General features: G+C 41.9%; 2 protein-coding genes across 3 annotated transcripts in view; one reads left to right on the top strand and one right to left on the bottom strand.

Moving 5' to 3' along the window:
• PACC1 (proton activated chloride channel 1) overlaps positions 1 to 5,278 on the top strand; it is a 66,372-nt gene extending 61,094 nt beyond the window's left edge. For both annotated transcript variants that reach the window (XM_082217855.1, XM_082217854.1), the window contains 3 exons: positions 40 to 184; positions 2,487 to 2,591; positions 4,128 to 5,278. In XM_082217855.1, the coding sequence (XP_082073981.1) occupies positions 40 to 184; positions 2,487 to 2,591; positions 4,128 to 4,289 (412 nt within the window). In that variant the 3' untranslated portion in view covers positions 4,290 to 5,278. The remainder of the gene's footprint in view (positions 1 to 39; positions 185 to 2,486; positions 2,592 to 4,127) is intronic.
• Positions 5,279 to 6,804: 1,526 nt separating this feature from the next.
• Positions 6,805 to 17,331, bottom strand: part of PPP2R5A (protein phosphatase 2 regulatory subunit B'alpha) — a 47,036-nt gene continuing 36,509 nt past the window's right edge. Inside the window, exons 6-13 of the mRNA XM_082217733.1 lie at positions 15,555 to 15,614; positions 13,801 to 13,909; positions 12,520 to 12,573; positions 11,186 to 11,236; positions 10,753 to 10,872; positions 10,545 to 10,672; positions 9,492 to 9,593; positions 6,805 to 8,129 (exon numbers count right to left, since the gene is read on the bottom strand). Of these exons, the coding sequence (XP_082073859.1) occupies positions 7,973 to 8,129; positions 9,492 to 9,593; positions 10,545 to 10,672; positions 10,753 to 10,872; positions 11,186 to 11,236; positions 12,520 to 12,573; positions 13,801 to 13,909; positions 15,555 to 15,614 (781 nt within the window). The 3' untranslated portion in view covers positions 6,805 to 7,972. The remainder of the gene's footprint in view (positions 8,130 to 9,491; positions 9,594 to 10,544; positions 10,673 to 10,752; positions 10,873 to 11,185; positions 11,237 to 12,519; positions 12,574 to 13,800; positions 13,910 to 15,554; positions 15,615 to 17,331) is intronic.

The following is a 17,331-nucleotide window of genomic DNA, read 5'->3' as shown; positions in this document are numbered from 1 at the left end:
TTTTTGTTTCTAAACTAACACTACCTCCTTCTACCACAGTCCAAACAAGCCAGACTTTATGAAGGCCTGTGAGAGTTCCTACTCCAGCTGGAAGTTTTCCAGTGGTTTCCGAACCTGGGTCAAAATGTCTCTGGTGAAAACGAAAGAAGAAGATGGCCGGGAGACGGTTGAATTCAGGCAGGAGGTAAGGAGGCAGCAAAACACAGCTTTCATTGCTGGGGGTGGGGTGTTCACACCATACAGGTTCTTGATTCCGCAAGCACTTTCTGCAAGATGTAGTGCCACCTTGTTCTCCTTCTGCTCCCAAAAGGGACACGGTGCCAGAGACTAATCAGAGTGACAGAGGATGCAGCTCAGCATTTGTGCTTTAGTGACTCTTCATCCTGCACGTTCTCCGTCCTTCTTGTGCACTTCCCACTTCCCAGAGTGTCAAGAAGTTCATGGGCAGCACTTGAGAGAGCAGATTTTCCTTTTGGATGATCGTGAGCTCCGGAGATTCATGGTGCTTTTGTAAGAAATCCAAAATCCACAGCCAGGCAAGGATGAGGACTGGCCAAGTGATCAGAAAATAGCAAGCAGGCTTCACCTAAAACTTTTCCTCAGGAAGAATGTTAACCCAAAGCAGGGAGACGGGGAGTAGCAATGGAAGGAGAGACAAAAAGCAGACTGAGTGCTGTAGCCACAAGCTGCGCATTGCAGATTGGTTGAATATAAATAGAGCAGATTGGAAGCAAGCAGGTATTGAACACAAGAAGCACACCTATCAGATACTAAGAGCAAATGTTGCACAGAACTCTTGTTTAAATGTCCTGACTCTCTTTCTCTTTAAATTCAACCTGCAACTGTTCCCTCTTTGCTCCCTCTGCTTGCTGAAGGCTGTGATGTTTCACAAAGACCAGAGACAAAATAAAAAAATTCCTTCCAGTAGCACCTTTTTATTTTATTTTTTTTATTTTATTTTTTTATTTTGACTATGGCAGACCAACACGGCTACCTACTTGTAACTGGAACCATGAAAGATCAGAGAGAGATTCTCAGCCTTTAGGGAAGGTTAGTCTCTCTTGTTAAGCACCTGCCCACCCTTCCAGTTTAGCAAGGGCAGAGCGACTGGGCATAGCTCCTCTCTCCCTCACCACCCGCCACCCCTCAGCTCCTTTGCACTCAGTGCATTTCTGCCAGTGTCTTTGCATTAAGTAATGTGTCTGTGAAAAAATGGATGCAGCAGTTCTTGGGTCTCTCTTGCAAACCACAGTCGAAGGCATCCTGAGTGTAGCCAGGGAGCAGCACATGACAGCAGGCAGGAGTCTGGAGAGTCGTCAGTGATAATCGGTGTTTGGCTTTTGTTTCTCAACAAACTGTGTGCATGAGTGTGTTATCTCCTTGGGTGGGGAGGACGGCTGCCCTTGGTCTCCAGGTTGTGGACTTCACTCTGCCCTTAAGAGATTCACCTCTCTCTTTCGTAGATGGTCTTACGGCACCAGCTCAAGACCTTGTGTTTTCTTCCATTAGATTGCATGGCTCCCCCTTTTGTGCTCTGCTGTTGCTTTCTTTTACTCTGTGGTTTGAGCGCATTTCCCCCAGGAGGGGGGTGGTGCAGGTATCGTTTTTATAAGACTTGGGTCACCTTAAGCTCCCGTATTGGAGTAGAGAAGGTACGGTAACAAAATCCCAAAAGTGAATAGTTACAAGAGGCGGCCAGGAATGCCAGGGAACAGTTTCCTTTGTGAGCCGAATGAATCTGTTTTTTAGAATTCCCCACATGCTTCTGTCTTGAATCTGTAGCATGTTTGGAAAAAGCTACTTGTCCCTTGGAAGAACGTGATAAAATCAGCACCCCCAATTTCTTACAAAGCACAGCGGTACCTCTGGTTAAGAACTTAATTCGTTCTGGAGGGGAGGTCCGTTCTTAACCTGAGGTACCACTTTAGCTGATGGGGCCTCCCACTGCTGCCGCGCCGCCGCCACACAATTTCAGTTCTCATCCTGAAGCAAAGTTCTTAACCCGAGGCACTATTTCTGGGTTAGCAGAGTCTGTAACCTGAAGCATCTGTAACCCGAGGTACCACTGAACATGACAAGAGGCAGAGGATGCTAGAAGATAAAGCTATCAATGGCTATCGGTCATAATGGCTACGTTCTGCCTCCTCTGTCAAGTTCTGCTTGCAAGCTTCCCATAGGCCTCTGCGGATGATGGGTGGCATACAGACTTAATAAATCACCATCATCATCTGGTTGGCCATTGTGAGAAAAGGATGCTGGGCTACATGGACATTAGCCTGACCCAGCAATGTTCTTCAGTGGCAACCTCAGAGTGTGATTTTGTTCACTGAAGTCTAGCCTCAAAATGGCCCATCAGTTCGATATCCTTTGTCTTCTTGATCTTCAGCTTTTGGATTTCTAACCCTTTAAACTGGGAATATGTATTCTGGAGCGGATTATATGACACACTAACGGCAAGACTCTTTCCCCCCTTGCCCTGTCACCAGATCAGTGTGGTGAACTACATTGAACGAAGAGCAAAAGCAAGCGGTGACCAACTCTTCTTTGTTGTATTCGAATGGAAAGACCCTTTTATTCAGGAAGTTCAAGATGTGAGTAAACTAGATGCAAGGCTTCTGGCTTGTTTCTCTTAAAAAGCCAAACAGAAATGTCCACAACAATTGGAAATTGAGTAGATGGCTTTAATTGGGGTTGTTTAAAGAATGTGTGACCGGGAAGGTGGGAAGCTGTATGGACTAGTCCCGTTCCCATGACAATGTGTGCCATAGCCATCCCTCTCCTCTGCTGTCCAAAACTTGACAGGCATGGGAAGGGGCTGTATGGGAGAGCCAGCATGGTGTAATGGTTAAAGTGTCAGACTAGAATCTGGGAGACCTGGGTTCGAATTCCCACTGAGCCAGGAAGCTCACTGTGTGACCTTGGGCCAGGCACTGTTTCTCATCCTAATCTACCTCTTAGGGTTGTTCATAGAATTGTAGAGTTGGAAGAGACCGCAAGGGTCGTCCAGTCTAACCCCCTGCCCTGCAGGGATCTTTTCCCCAATGGGAGGCTCAAACTCATGATCTTGAAATTAAGAGCATCATGCTCTATCCTAACTTGGTGACTCTCAGCTTAAAAAGTATGAGGATATATCATGGAAGAGGATTGCATTTGAGGCAAAATGTGAATGCTCACTACTCACTGCTACCCGCACATTCCAAAAAAAGGTTAGGATAACTTTTCCTCGACGCTAAATGTTATGTATGTGCAAGTAAGGTCTTCGCTGTTTTTAATATGGAAGGACCACTGAAATGTGCCACCTTGAACTCCTTGCATGGGGTATAAATTAAATAAATACAGAGGTGCCCATGTATGTGTGTAGTTCTCCACACAAGCAGGAGCCCCTAGACCAATTAGTAGCCCCCCCCCCCAATGTGAAGCATATATCTAATTGCATACAGCAGTGGTAAGTATATGGATCTTCTGCACATGGCATGGGAGAATGACCATTGGCATTGGGAGTTGGATTAGCCCACACACCTCCATGACCCGCTTTGTGTGTTCCATCAACACACGGGAGGAAGAAAGCAGGCTCTGTTTCATCTCCAGAAGCGCCCACACTTGGCTTTGGCTTAGCTTGATGTGCAAACTAGACCTGTATGTAGGTTCCTGCCTCAAGCATTGATGGTGAAGGGACATCAGACAGCAGGCTTGGAAAGACTGCTTGGAAACAGCTTTTGCCTCCAGTATTAAGAGGCAGTGTGGCTCTGAATACCAGTTACTGGGGAACAAGAACAAGAGAGGGCTACGAAACACAGTGGCAACCGGATGCTGGATCAGATAGGTCTTTGATCTGATCTGATTAGCGGGGCTGTTACATTCCTAAGAGGGCAATTTCTTCCCAGCCCCTGGACATGTAGGATTGTGCATGGAGGAAAATGGTGTTGGAGTGCAACTTTTCTCCCTCAGGTGGCGGGGATGCGGTGGGGGAGGCTGAAGCTATGAAGAGCCTTCACTTACAGTAACTACAAATCAAAATATTCGTTAAAAAACCTGCAATGAAGGTCAAAAAAATATAGCTGAGGAAGAAAACCTGCACTGTAAACTTAGGTCTTTCTCAACCATAGCTTTTCTTTCTCTTTCAATAGATTGTCACTGCAAATGCTTGGAACATGATTGCAATTCTATGCGGCATTTTCTTGGCTTTGTTCAAAGCAGCCGATTTTGCCAAACTCAGTGTGAAGTGGATGATAAAAATCCGGAAGCGGCACCTTCAGAGAAGAACTCAAGCCTTGAACCACATAAGCTGAGGGCTGAGCTCTACTGAGTTTTCTGTTACACTGGGGAACACAGGTGGCCTGAGACTAAACTAGCCTTCAGGTACCTTGGACAGAAAAGCTGCAATGGCAGGACGACGACTTGCTTAACTGGAGTACAATACACTGGACACTTGGAAGTTTCAGAAAACTGTATAAGAAGCTCCTTCTAAATCCATGCTCTTTTCTAGAAACCTGAGCTCCTTTGACTAAGCTCTGAACTTGTAGGAAGATTCCCAAAACTATATTTAACCCTATTTTAACAGAACAGAACAGAAGAAGGATAGACTGACAGGGCCCTTAGTTTGCAGGGAAACAGAACTGGCCTCTTTTAAACACATTTCTGCCTATGTTAAAATGGGATGTCTGCTTCAGAGTTAAGATTAGTAAATCATGTTGCACGCCCAAGGCACAGTTTTTGTCTCTTGGGTCTTTAGTTAATATCTCAGGGGAAAAGACTCCAGCTTTCAGGGCCTACAGCACTTCTGGTTTAAGATATGCTGTCAGTCAGTGGGTGGTACTGTGCTAGAGGAACGATTATCTGATTGAATCTTAAGGCAGAGAAATCTCCCAAGCATTGCTCTAGCAGAGGCGCACACCTCAAAGGATGAAAGTATATTACTAGTAAAATTCTGGGCACTAGTTGTGTATTGGATCAGTGTTAATCTCTTAACTGACTCACACCCAAGTGATGGAAATTAGTATGGTCAACAGTGGCTGACTATATGGTATTAATAGCAGTTTCAGCCTTCGGCATTCCCTCCTGAAGGAGTATGAACTCCACAGTGCCTGTCTCTAATCCACATTCAACTTGCAGTTGCTTCAGGAGGATAAATAGACTAGATTGGCTTTCACTGAAGTTAGCATTGAAAGGGGCTCTCACCACAAAACAGAAGCACTGGGATTTTATCAAGCTTTCCTATTGGACTAAAATGTATTTGTGTTCTGAAGATTTTTCAGTAAAATTACATCTGTCTCCTACACTTACCTTTTCAAACTATTCTTGTTGGTCCATTAGGCAAGGCCCTCCAACTTTCAGACCCCTTGTCTTGCCTGCGTGAGAACAGGGTACAATTCTGCTGTGTGATAGTAATGAGAGTTGTGCGGCTGCAGAAGCAAAACTGCACACTGAAAAGCTAGTCAATATTAGACTAACATCTTGCCTTCATTGGTTCTGCAACAACATGAGCAGAACCTAGCCAGTTAGTCAAAATGCCTAGAGAAGCATGGTTGACTATCTCAGTTGCCCACCATCATGAGAAATTCCTAATAGAAAATCTGTGCATATTTACAAACACTGTACACAAGGAGCCACTTCTGGGTTTTACTATTTTAGTGTGGGGAGAAGAGTCAGGAAAGAATCCCCTGCCCCAATATACTACCACCTGACCTACCAGTGGCAGCCCAGCAGGTCTTTGGATTTAGCAGTTCCTCCACCTCCCTTTCATTTCTTATACCTTTTATTTTATTGTTTTGCTATTTGAAGTCCACAGAAATCAAACTGTGATGCAACAAAGGACAAATCCTGAGCTCAAAAGCAGATGGAATAAGAAGAGAGAATCCAAAATCGGCTTTGGGTGAAGGCAGGGACAGACCTGAAGGGGGCAGTCAAGAGGGAGCATGTTACAGCAAATCAGTTTAATTGCATGTCAGTGGCTTGGGGGGGGGGGGATAACAGAACACAGCTTTCCATGTGTATGTATCCCATGCCAAACTGAGAAAGAGATTAGCCAATGAAGTGAAAGTGAAACTAAGGATCATATAATGTAGGAGTAGCCTCATTTTGTCACCACAAAAATTCCAGTTTGCCATATGGACTGATCCCTCTCCATACAGTTCTGGGGGTCCACAGTTCAGGGAGGGGGCGGCACATGGGGGAGGGGAAAATGCACAAGCAGAAGGTCCTTGCACAAGGCTACCGCTGATGGGACTCAGTTGAATCCCACCTTGTGTTCTCTGTACAAAGGCTCATTTAGAACTACAGTGGTGCCTCGCAAGACGAAAATAATCCGTTCCGCGAGTCTCTTCGTCTAGCGGTTTTTTCGTCTTGCGAAGCAACCTTATTAGCGGATTAGCGTTATTAGCGGATTAGCGCTGTTAGCGGATTAGCAGCTAACAGGCTATTAGCGGCATAGAAAAAGGGGGGGCAAAGCGGGAAAAAATCGGAACACTCGCAAGACGTTTTCGTCTTGCGAAGCAAGCCCATAGGGAAATTCGTCTTGCGAAGCAGCTCAAAAACGGAAAACCCTTTCATCTAGCGGGTTTTCAGTCTTGCGAGGCATTCGTCTTGCGGGGCACCACTGTACACCAGAGACTTATGTACATACATTTCTTTTGCCAACTTCTCTCCTTTTCAGTTTCACAGCCCATGTTTTGTTCAGTCCTTTCATTATATTTTACATAAATCTGAATACCTTTCTTGAGAGCCCTTCCCCCCAAAAAAAACCCCTCACAAGCATCCTTCTGTCTGGCATGGTAAAACTACAAAGATGGTAATATACAGCACTAATTACAAACATAAAGACTTTATTGATGCTGCTCAATCCCTCAATCTTTCAATACAAAACCATTTTCTGCACAATTGCAATTTAAGAGACTGGAATGGTACTCTGATAGAAAGTTCTGCAAAAAAAAAAAAGAACAACACACCACCTGATCAAGTAAAAAACAGACAAGACTTCTAGAGTCAGCTTCCCATCTTAAATAAGCACACTGTATTTTTCTTAAAGCAAAACAAGGAACTGTTTTGTCACACAGATGTTTCTATACCCGAATAGGAATTGCACCTTTAATAAGAGACTGGACCATCTTGCAGAGCCAAGCTGAAAGCAAAAACTGCTAGGCTCTCTACAAGGAGTCCTGAGCTAAGTTAGGAGCTCCATTGATTGGCTCCACCCCCAGTTACAGGACCAGACAGATAATGACGTGATTTCTCACTAAAGAGAGACATGAGAGCCAAGCACAGCAAAGCAACTGTTGAGTGGAAGCCAATGACAGTTTCTCTTTATCCAATCATAAAGCTCACATGTGCTGTATCATATTTTTAACTTGTGCTTCATTTACACTCCATCCCCATAGCGCTTTGCTCTCTGAACCTCTTTATGTAGGAATAGCTCTGAAATCTGTAATGGACAGATGATGAATATCTCATTCAGATACAGATTGCTATTCAATCCTAGACACATTTACTCAGAAGCAAGCCCTATTAAGTTCAATGGGGCTAGCTCCCATATAAGTAGGAATACAACTACAGCATTAATCTGAGAAAATACAGAAAACCTAGAAGTTTCTTCCAGAATCTCAGCCAAAGTCTGGAGTAATGTGAAAGCACACTGGAGGGAAATGTAAATAGCTGGCTTCTATGCCTATGTGCAACACAATAAAAAAAGAGAAAAATTCAAGTCATAATTTTCACCACTCCCATAATTAAATCACACACATCATGGATGATAAAATTCATTTCTATGAAATGTCAGAAGTGACAATATAGCAATGATTAGAGACAAATTTACAATATGCTGTGGTAAATAATGTCACATTCAATTATTGTATTTAAGTTCAAAAAATTTCATTTACATTTTGCCAGAGGGGGGAAAAATGGCCATTTCAAATATACTGATGAGGTTTCTCTTTTGCATTTTTACATAGTTTTTTAAAAAATGTGTATAAAACATGCCTCACAAAGAGAGGCTGTCTCTCTCATTTGGCACTTGATCATTTTGTGCATTTGTCACGGAGGACGTGTTGCTCGGCTGGTCAGACACAGCGTTCTTTAGCTTTAGTTCTTCCAGCTTTTGCCACAGTTCTTCGCGTTCCAGCTCTTTCTTCTTCTCTCTGTAGAAAAGTAAAGCAACGTGAGTCTTTGGTTGCTGTGCACTCAACGAGTTTGATAAAGCAAGCGTATCAGAAGTCCTGATTATCATAGCGTGAGCTGGTGTCCACTGCCTGTTGGTGGCTAACTGGCCGCATCTGACCCACAGCACCTACTGGTTCTGAAGTGGACCTCATACACAGCTCCTGGATTGGCCCAACAGCATCATGTGAGGCACTTCTTCCCAGGTCGCTGGACAAATAGTGAGAGATGCCCAGAGGGCTCTGGGGTGACTTTCCAATCCACTGCAGATAAAGGAGTTTAATAGAGGTGCTGGCAGCAGAAAAGCTGTCCTCTCTGAAAGAAGAAAATTCCCTAGAGCAATGTCCTTTCCAATGTTGAGAGGACTGGGAAGTGGGAAGAGAGAATGAGTGGCAATGTTATGCCAGGAATACTCAGTGCCCCAGCAACTTGGATGGAAAATTTATCCGTTCCTTGAATAGATTTATAAGGAATATTTTAGACCACATTTCTGCCCAAAACATCCTTCAAGGTAGCTTTTCAGTGTAAACTCAAAATCACAAAGCAAATAATAAAATAATATACTGATCAACACAGAAGCAGCAAAACGCCACATACAGGAAATGTCTCGACAGGAAAAACAAAGGATAAAAAAGGAACCAAGGAGCCAGCGAAACAAAAAGGTTTTTAAAGAGTACTGACTGTAGTGGAAGGGGTCACACAGATCTCCTACCTAGTGGAAAATGTTCCACAGCTTAGGTGCTGCTACTGAAAAGGCCCTGTGTCATGTCATTGTTAGTTGCGCTTCTGACAGTGCCAGGACACTTTTACAAGGTCTCTACCAGGTGCCACTGGCATGGTAGGACAAGGCCACAGAGCTGCCTTCCTGACCAGCATCGGGGTTGCTTGATGAGGCTAGTGGGGAGAGATTTATTTAGCTACAAATTTACCATAATGTCAAATTAGCATTTAAACCACAGAGCCTAGGACTTGCCAATCAGAAGGTTGGCAGTTCGAATCCCCATGACAGGGTGAGCTCCAGTTGCTCAGTCCCTGCTCCTGCCAACCTAGCAGTTTGAAAGCACGTCAAAGTGCAAGTAGATAAATAGGTACCGCTCCAGTGGGAAGGTAAACAGCGTTTCTGTGTGCTGCTCTGGTTCGCCAGAAGCGGCTTAGTCATGCTGGCCACATGACCCGGAAGCTGTACACCGGCTCCCTCAGCCAATAAAGCGAGATGAGTGCCGCAACCCCAGAGTCGGTCACAACTGGACCTAATCGTCAGGGGTCCCTTTACCTTTACCTAGAGGATGTTTTCAGGCACATTTTGTATAGTCAAAATGGAGGTGGGTGAAAGAAGTAAATACCTTTGTCTTTCTGCTTTATAAGTACTTGTGAGTTCATCAAACAGTTTCCCATTCATCTCCATCAGTGTTTTCAGTACATTATATACTAATGCCACAATGGTCCTAGAAGAAAAGGAAAAGTAGAATGTTAAATTAAGAGAGAAATGTTGTGTTCCAGCATTTGTCTTGAATGTCTGACTTTTGTTTCCCTTCTGTATAAAATACAAGGCAGCTTCATGACTCAACGTGCTCTGGGGATGTTTGCCTTTCAAGTTACTAAACGCTGGGAAGGAGTTCCAGCTAATCCAGCTGAACTTATTCTTACCATTGTAATATTACATAGTTCAAATATTGGAAGCGTTTAGTATGCATCACAATGTAACATCAAAATAGGGAATGCTATTTTCAACAAATTCCTATGTTCAAATAGTGTTATAAATGCCACAATTGCAAGGAAAAAAGCACTTTCATAATGGCTTCCATTTATGAGGACTTAGAACTTAAGTTTATCTAAAACCATTTGAAGAAACAAGTTAAATGAACCCAAGTTGCAGGCTGACGGGTACTGTGAGATGTAGTGATGGTTACCAACTTGGACAGCTATAAAAGCGGATTAAACAAATTCCTGGAACATAAACTATCATAACTAGTAGCCTTTGTTCTACGTACAGTATCAGGGGCAGTATGAACACCAGCTGCTATGAAGCAGGGGCGGCAGAGTGCTGTTGTGCTCATGTCCTGCTTGTGTGCTTCCCATAGGGACTTGACTACCCTTTGTGTGAACATGATGCTGAACTAGATGGGTCCAACCCCTGCAATGCAGCAATCTTTCACCCAATGTGGGGCTCAAACCCACAATCCTGAAATCATAGAATCACAGAATTGCAGAGTGGGAAGGGACTCTAAAGGTCATCCACTCCAAGCCCCTGAAATGCAGGAATCTAAATGAAAACATCCATGACCGATGGGTTAAGAGTCTCATGCTCTACCAACTAAGCTATCCCACAACCACAGCAGTTAATGTATGAATATCTGAAGGAACTTTCGAAAGACTGAATGCTAAAAAATACATACGGATTCCAGTGTTCTTTGGAGATCTTGTATAAACTACCAAACATAATTGGCAGAATTTTATCAATGTTCTCCTCAATCAGACCCAGAATGTATTCATTGTTCCAGAAGTACAAAGCCCTTTCAGCAACCTGAAATATACATACAGGAATTATGAGGACTATGAGGTTGCATAGAGTCTGTTAAAAAATTTGAAAATGCCGTGTTATACCTGAAAATGTGAACTTGACACACACTTGGCTATCTGTTTAAAGAGAGGTTCTTGTATTTTTTTGAACTGTGTTGGTTCTATAACATCCAGGATTTCTTCAATTTCACCTAAAAACATGACCTGTTATAAAGAAAAGCATGTGGGCTTGATTCTAGTCACACCACAAGTGGCTACACAACAGATCTGTGACAAACAGTAAGTTATTCTAGAGGGATTTGGTAACCAAACTCTTGAGCGCTAGAGGAATACCTCCATATACAGACACTGACCACAAAGGGATGGACTTCAGTGCTAAGACAATTATTTTTAAAATATGAGTAGAATCCTACTTATTAGCAATATTACAGGTAGCATAAACAACGTTCAGACATGCTGGCCTGTTAAGTATTATTATTATTTGCAATTCAATATATGGAAATTAATAAGAACTGACCTCTTTCTGGCTGCATGTTTTGGGCCAAAATTTGAGCAATCCTCTGATAACCTAGATTGTAAAAATAATTTAATAGGAGTCATTACACATCTGTTAAGATTGATTTATACCTTTAGTCACTCACAATGCACAGAAAGATTTATTAGTGTTATAGTATCTTCTATTATTCTCTTCGAATTCAACTCACAGCTTTTTAAAGGCTGAATTTATTTTTCTATCTGTACAAAAATGTACATGGTAACTTAAAAAACCATTTACACATTACACAAGAAACTACAAGGAGTCAGATAAACCATTAGTCCATCTAGCTCACTCAGTGTCAGAACCACGCTATCAGTAGTGGCATATAGGAGTCTTTCCCACTTCCCAATTATTTGGACAAACGCTGATCTTTCAACAAACACCAAAGGAGTACACCATTCCTTAATTTTCAATCTTCAATTGATTTAACAATACCTTTATTCAGGTTCCATTTTGTTGTCTTTATTGCACATATTAACAGAAATGTGGGATACAAATTTGTGGGACAAGAAGTACATGTAATGCTAGAAATGTCTGTACTAAACCACTTTTTCATGTAGGTCAAATGTTTATCAATATCAGCTTTGTTAAACAAGTCTGGTCCACCATAAACACTGCTTAATGTAAAATTCCCAGAGGCGAAAAGTCTATGCAGTAATTTCGAGAGTCTTGCTAATTCAATTATTTTAATTTGTTCAGAATTCAAGCAAAGTCTAGATCTATGAATTCGGCAATTCCTATTAACAAGCCGTCATGCTTGCAAAATTTGGCATGGTTTAGTAGCCAAATCATTATTTGTAGTCACACTGACCCTTCCCTGATTCTAAATCCTCTGGCACATGTGGACAATGAGGAGAGCTGAACAAACATAAGGTAAAGGTAAAGGTACCCCTGCCCGAACGGGCCAGTCTTGACAGACTGTGGGGTTTGTGCGCCCATCTCACATTTATTGGCCGGGGGCCAGCGCTGTCCGGGGACACTTCCGGGTCACGTGGCCAGCGTGACAACGCTGCTCTGGTGAGCCAGAGCCGCACACGGAACGCCGTTTACCTTCCCGCTGGTAAGCGGTACCTATTTATCTACTTGCCCCCGGGGGTGCTTTCGAACTGCTAGGTGGGCAGGCGCTGGGACCGAGCAGCGGGAGCGCACCCCGCCGCGGGGATTCGAACCGCCGACCTTTCGATCGTCAAGCCCTAGGCGCTGAGGCTTTAGCCCACAGCGCCACCCGCGTCCCGAACAAACATAGTGGAACTATTATTATTTTTTAAACCAAGTGCACAAAAAAATTTCCAAACTGAGCATATATCACTTACCGGTTCTGTTAACGTCATATCTTTTTCCAGGAACTGAACAACACAATAGGCCAGCTAAAACACAGATAAAAGGTTTAAATGTTTTGTTGAAAAAGATAATATTGCACAGGTTTTCAGTGTTGTAAAAGGCAATTAAGCATGTTATCCATACATGATAATTACTAAATCAACAGAAAATGAGACTAATATAAAACTCTGGCTAAACTTTATGATCTGAAAGATCTGGATTCAAATTCAGATCTCAAGCACTCCATTCTTCTCTGCTGTGAGGGGAGGAGGAAAAACTGGTCCAAGAGAGCTTCAAGGAGAGGATCTCCTGGTTTAGTGAACCTCCTAGTCAAGGTAAGACAGCAAGGAGCATGCAACCCAAGTATGGGAAGGGGGAGGGAGAAAGAAACTACATACTAAGAGGAAGAATATGAGCATCACTGCTGACACTGTTAGTAGTAGTTGTAGTAGTAGTAGTAGTAGTAATAGTAATGAATTCATTAATTGCCTTCTAAACCACTGTCTGAAGGCAATTTACAGATAAGAAAATTAAAAACACAAGAACAAATCCATTTAAAACAAGAATAAAAGAGGACACTTGTGGTAAGGACCCATTTATCCAGCTGTGGCAACCCAGTTGGATGAGTGGCATTATTATTATTATTACTACTACTATTTTAACGGGTGTTATTGTTTCATTTCATCTTTGTTTTTATTACGTATTTTTTGTTTTATCTTGTATTTTTATGTTGTGAACTGCCCTGAGACCTATGAATGAAGGGTGGTATACAAATTTAATAATAATAATAATAATAATAATAATAATAATAATAATAATAATAATTAATAATAATAATAATTACTTAAAGCCATGTCTCCCAGGTGCATGCTTTACTTTTCTAAATTGTAATATATAGGTCAAGTTTAACAAATCCTGTACATTCCTAGAAGCAAACAAGTACATGAGAAAAATATGTATATAAAACAGAGAAAACAATTATAACAGACAAAAAATAAAAGGCAAGAAACTATAAAATAGGTACATATGGTGAGTAGTTGCACATGAGTCCAAGTAAAGATTATCAATTTTATCAGATCGTCAAGTATAGTTTCAGATTTGCCAGGCTTGTGACGAGGGTTGCCTTGAATCTGAAATATTTCTAAAACCTTAAACTAAAGTAAGCTAACCTTTTCAAAAATAACAAATAAAAATCAGAGCATGTGGTCATATCTGCATAGCCTAGAGTATTCCAATCAAGATTAAAATCCAGTAGCATTTACAGACAGACATACCTGTGCATGAAATAAAGCTAAAGCCTTTGCAGTATGCATAGGGATGAGAACCTTCATAAGGAACTGCTTATGCTCTGCCTTCAGTGGCAATGCAAAACCATTGATAATACTGTAGGGGGAAAGAAATTAGACAGGAAAGATTATTACTGTACCGTTTTAAAGGTAAAAATGTACAGTTAACATTAAAAATGTAGAATAATCCATCAATGCACTAAATCCAAAATTTCTTTGTAAAGATTTATTGCATTAATCCTGTTGCTGAAGACATTGACTACAGGGCAGCAAATCTCAGGAACTCTTTATCAGACTCGCTCCTTCCTCTTCAGCAATCAGATGCCCATCCTTTCAACCAGGAGCAGCAAGTGCTTTTGATGTTACAAAAAGCAAAATCAATCCAAAGCAGAATCAATGTAGCTAAGTTTGTATCAACTCAGTGCAGCTTCTAAGAACTTTTGACGTTTTGTTCTCCATATGGGACACACTTCAGTACAAGGAAAAACATGCAAACTGCATGCTGATCATTCCATGACAAGGGTACAGAAGCCTATTCCATGGCATGTGAATATTGCATGTACAAACATTGAAACAAATCTGTGGTAGGGGGTTAGTTTAGATAAGAGCTCTCCAAACAGGCAATTCATAGCAAGTGGGGTGAGCCTCCGAGTGCCCCTTTTGAATACTGTACTTTGAAGATGGGCTTCAACTCAAGCACCTTACTTCCCAAATTAGGCAATGCTCCAGTTGCCAGTCACCATGAGGAATCCTCTTACTGAATTCTTTCGAAAAAGTGTCCTCTGCTTTAACAATGTTTAGATGGGATGATAGTTGAACTGGCAGAAATGGCTTTGGTGAGAATCACACAGCTAAGAATTTAACTATAAAAATAATGCTTTGGAGAAATGAAGAGACAGACAGGCTGTCACAAGCATCATACTCAGCCAACCTTGGTTCCTGGCAGTCATCCCATAGTTGTAGCATCACATGGTGTTTCTACAATTTTAGTTTATGGTGTAAATCATTTAACAGGAAGCTAGGGAAAGGATTCACAATGTACCAGGGCAGCGCTGCAGCTATGGGATGCTCCTGAGGCGGGGTTGGAACAATGCGTTAGTACATTAGCTAAATGCAACCTGAGGCATAAAAGCTAACACAAAGGAGAAACATTTATTATTATTATTATTATTATTATTATTATTATTATTATTATCCACCATTCTGGGTCATACCAGAAATGATTATGGCAGTCCTGATTTACCTAAGGCTTGTGCTCCAAATACAAAGAGAAGGGCCAAGTTTAGCAGCAGAAAGGGAGCACGGATGATGGCTGCTAAAACCCTTTCTGCGTCCATTATTTATCACCCCATAGTCCCTTCGTCAAGCGTTTTACATCCAACCAAGATCATGTCTGTTATGAGTGCTTGGCTGAGGGGCATTTCATTCAACGAGAAAAGCTACAAAGAGGAAAGTGGCTGGCAGAGGCCAGGGATTTGGTTCTACATTTATCACCAGCAAGCCCAACTTATAGTTACATTTTCCAGCCATCTCTTTCTGCGTTTAACACACATGGAATTGCTGCTCCCACACTCAGGGAGCAAAATCAAGAACAAATCCACCAAAACTTTTGAACATTGCTCAAATGGCTCTGCCAATTGCCCTGGGACCTTGGGTGAAGGGTGAGTAATAAACTGTAACAATAATGATAATAATGATAATACCACGACTTAATTGGCTAACTGGCAAAAGAGTAAACCTACCTTCCTAGTATCTCAAGTAGCTCAGCAACACCATTAAAATGTTCTGTTTCATATATAAACCTGTCAGGATACATTTACAGTCAGTCAATATATGAGCAAAATGGAACACAGAAAATAAACACACACACACTTCAACAGTTTCTTTTTTCTTTTCCTTTTTTTGCCTGAATTTCCAATCTAAATCTAATAAATAAATAAAAATATTAAATTGCTAAGCTCAGCTTCATTTTAGTCTAGAAATAAGGGAATCCATTTGCAATATTGTACAACAATGCTCTAGCACTAGAGGTAGAGAGGTAAGTTGGGGTGCATCTAAGCCATATTGCATATTCGGTTTCAAGTCACCATCACTAAACATCCATTCATGCATAAATCTTGCCATATCAGCAACCAGGCCTGATTAATTTCTATAATTTTAGAAAGAGGAAAACCATCAAATTGATTTTTAAAACAACAAAGAAAAGGAGACAAGTTAAATGTCTGTCTGCGCTAGAGGAATGGATATGTCATTACATCCCTGAAAATTCAATGCCACAGACATGGGCAGACACTCCACTCTCTCACACTACTCCCTCAAAAACCCATTGCGTGTTGCATATGAATTACAGACATGTCTCCAGAGCTGATGCACTGAAGTAGCAGAAGGTATTTGTGCTGCTGCCAGAGGAAAAGGAGAAGGGGGAGCCCCTCTTGCACCAGCTCTGGGAGTCTAGTACTAAATCATAGAAGAAAGCACAGCAAGGCTGGAACAAGAATGTGCAATTTCAAGCAGCAAGCACAGTTAAAGTGTTCATAGTGGAGGAGCAGCCTTTCTATACATTGAAATACTACTGGTTTCAGCTTTTTAAAAACACAAAGACACTTTTCTTCATAAACCTGTATGGATAGAAGTTATTTGATCAAATGGTGACTTTTCTAGCAATACTTGATCATTCTCCTTTCTCCTGGCCAGAACTTAAGTGTGACAGAACTTAAAGCCCTGCCTGTTTTATATGTGAATTACCACTTCACTGGACACCTATGGCAAATATAAATGTTCCCCAGGAGCTACGGCTGATCAAGGGAAAGTATACTTATCTTTGAAGTTTGTCCCTTCAAAAGGAAAAGAAATTCCTTGCACATTTACACTTCTCCAAGTGCTAAATAAACCTCCAGTGCCCAGATGTTTAAACAGTCCAAGCTTATGGTTTCATGCTTGAAGCCTCCAATCTGCAAACAATGGTTGCTGAATCCGCTATTTGTATATAATACTTTATCCCTGAAACTTTCTTGTTGCCAGAGTCAGCTTTATTATCTGCAGTTCACACCTCCTCTGCCATGCAAAGGGTGAGCTGTTTCTCCTTGGGCAGGACCTTCTGCTTGTGCAGCAGGACTTTCCACCCCTGCCCCCATGCCACACCCCAATTTCCTCCAGAGGGTTGGGGAAACTTCCAGGATAGATTATGGGGTGTGCAGGGAGATGGGGTGGGAGTTCCTGTTGCACAGCAGAAGTTGTTTTGCTCACGCAAAGCGCTACTTAGAGCTACATTGAATACAACACCGTCTTTCAAAGCAGCTGAAGCTACCTATCTTTTAAGAGGAAAACAGACAAAAACCCTATTTTTGGATGCACTTTATTCATATCTTATTCAGAAGTGGGTGAATAATTCACATCCATCAATGAATTCAATAGTTTAACTGGAATTAAGTAGGCATAGGATAGCAGCCAGGTTGCACAACATGTCAGTTTGGGGTTTATGGAGAAGATAGGAAGAATGTTCTCAAGTTATGGAAAGTT

Source organism: Podarcis vaucheri (genome assembly GCF_965113315.1).
Source record: "Podarcis vaucheri genome assembly, chromosome: 3".
Classification (NCBI taxonomy): domain Eukaryota; kingdom Metazoa; phylum Chordata; class Lepidosauria; order Squamata; family Lacertidae; genus Podarcis; species Podarcis vaucheri.
The sequence above is the reverse complement of the archived record's forward strand: the minus strand, read 5'-3'. Positions and strand labels throughout refer to the sequence as shown.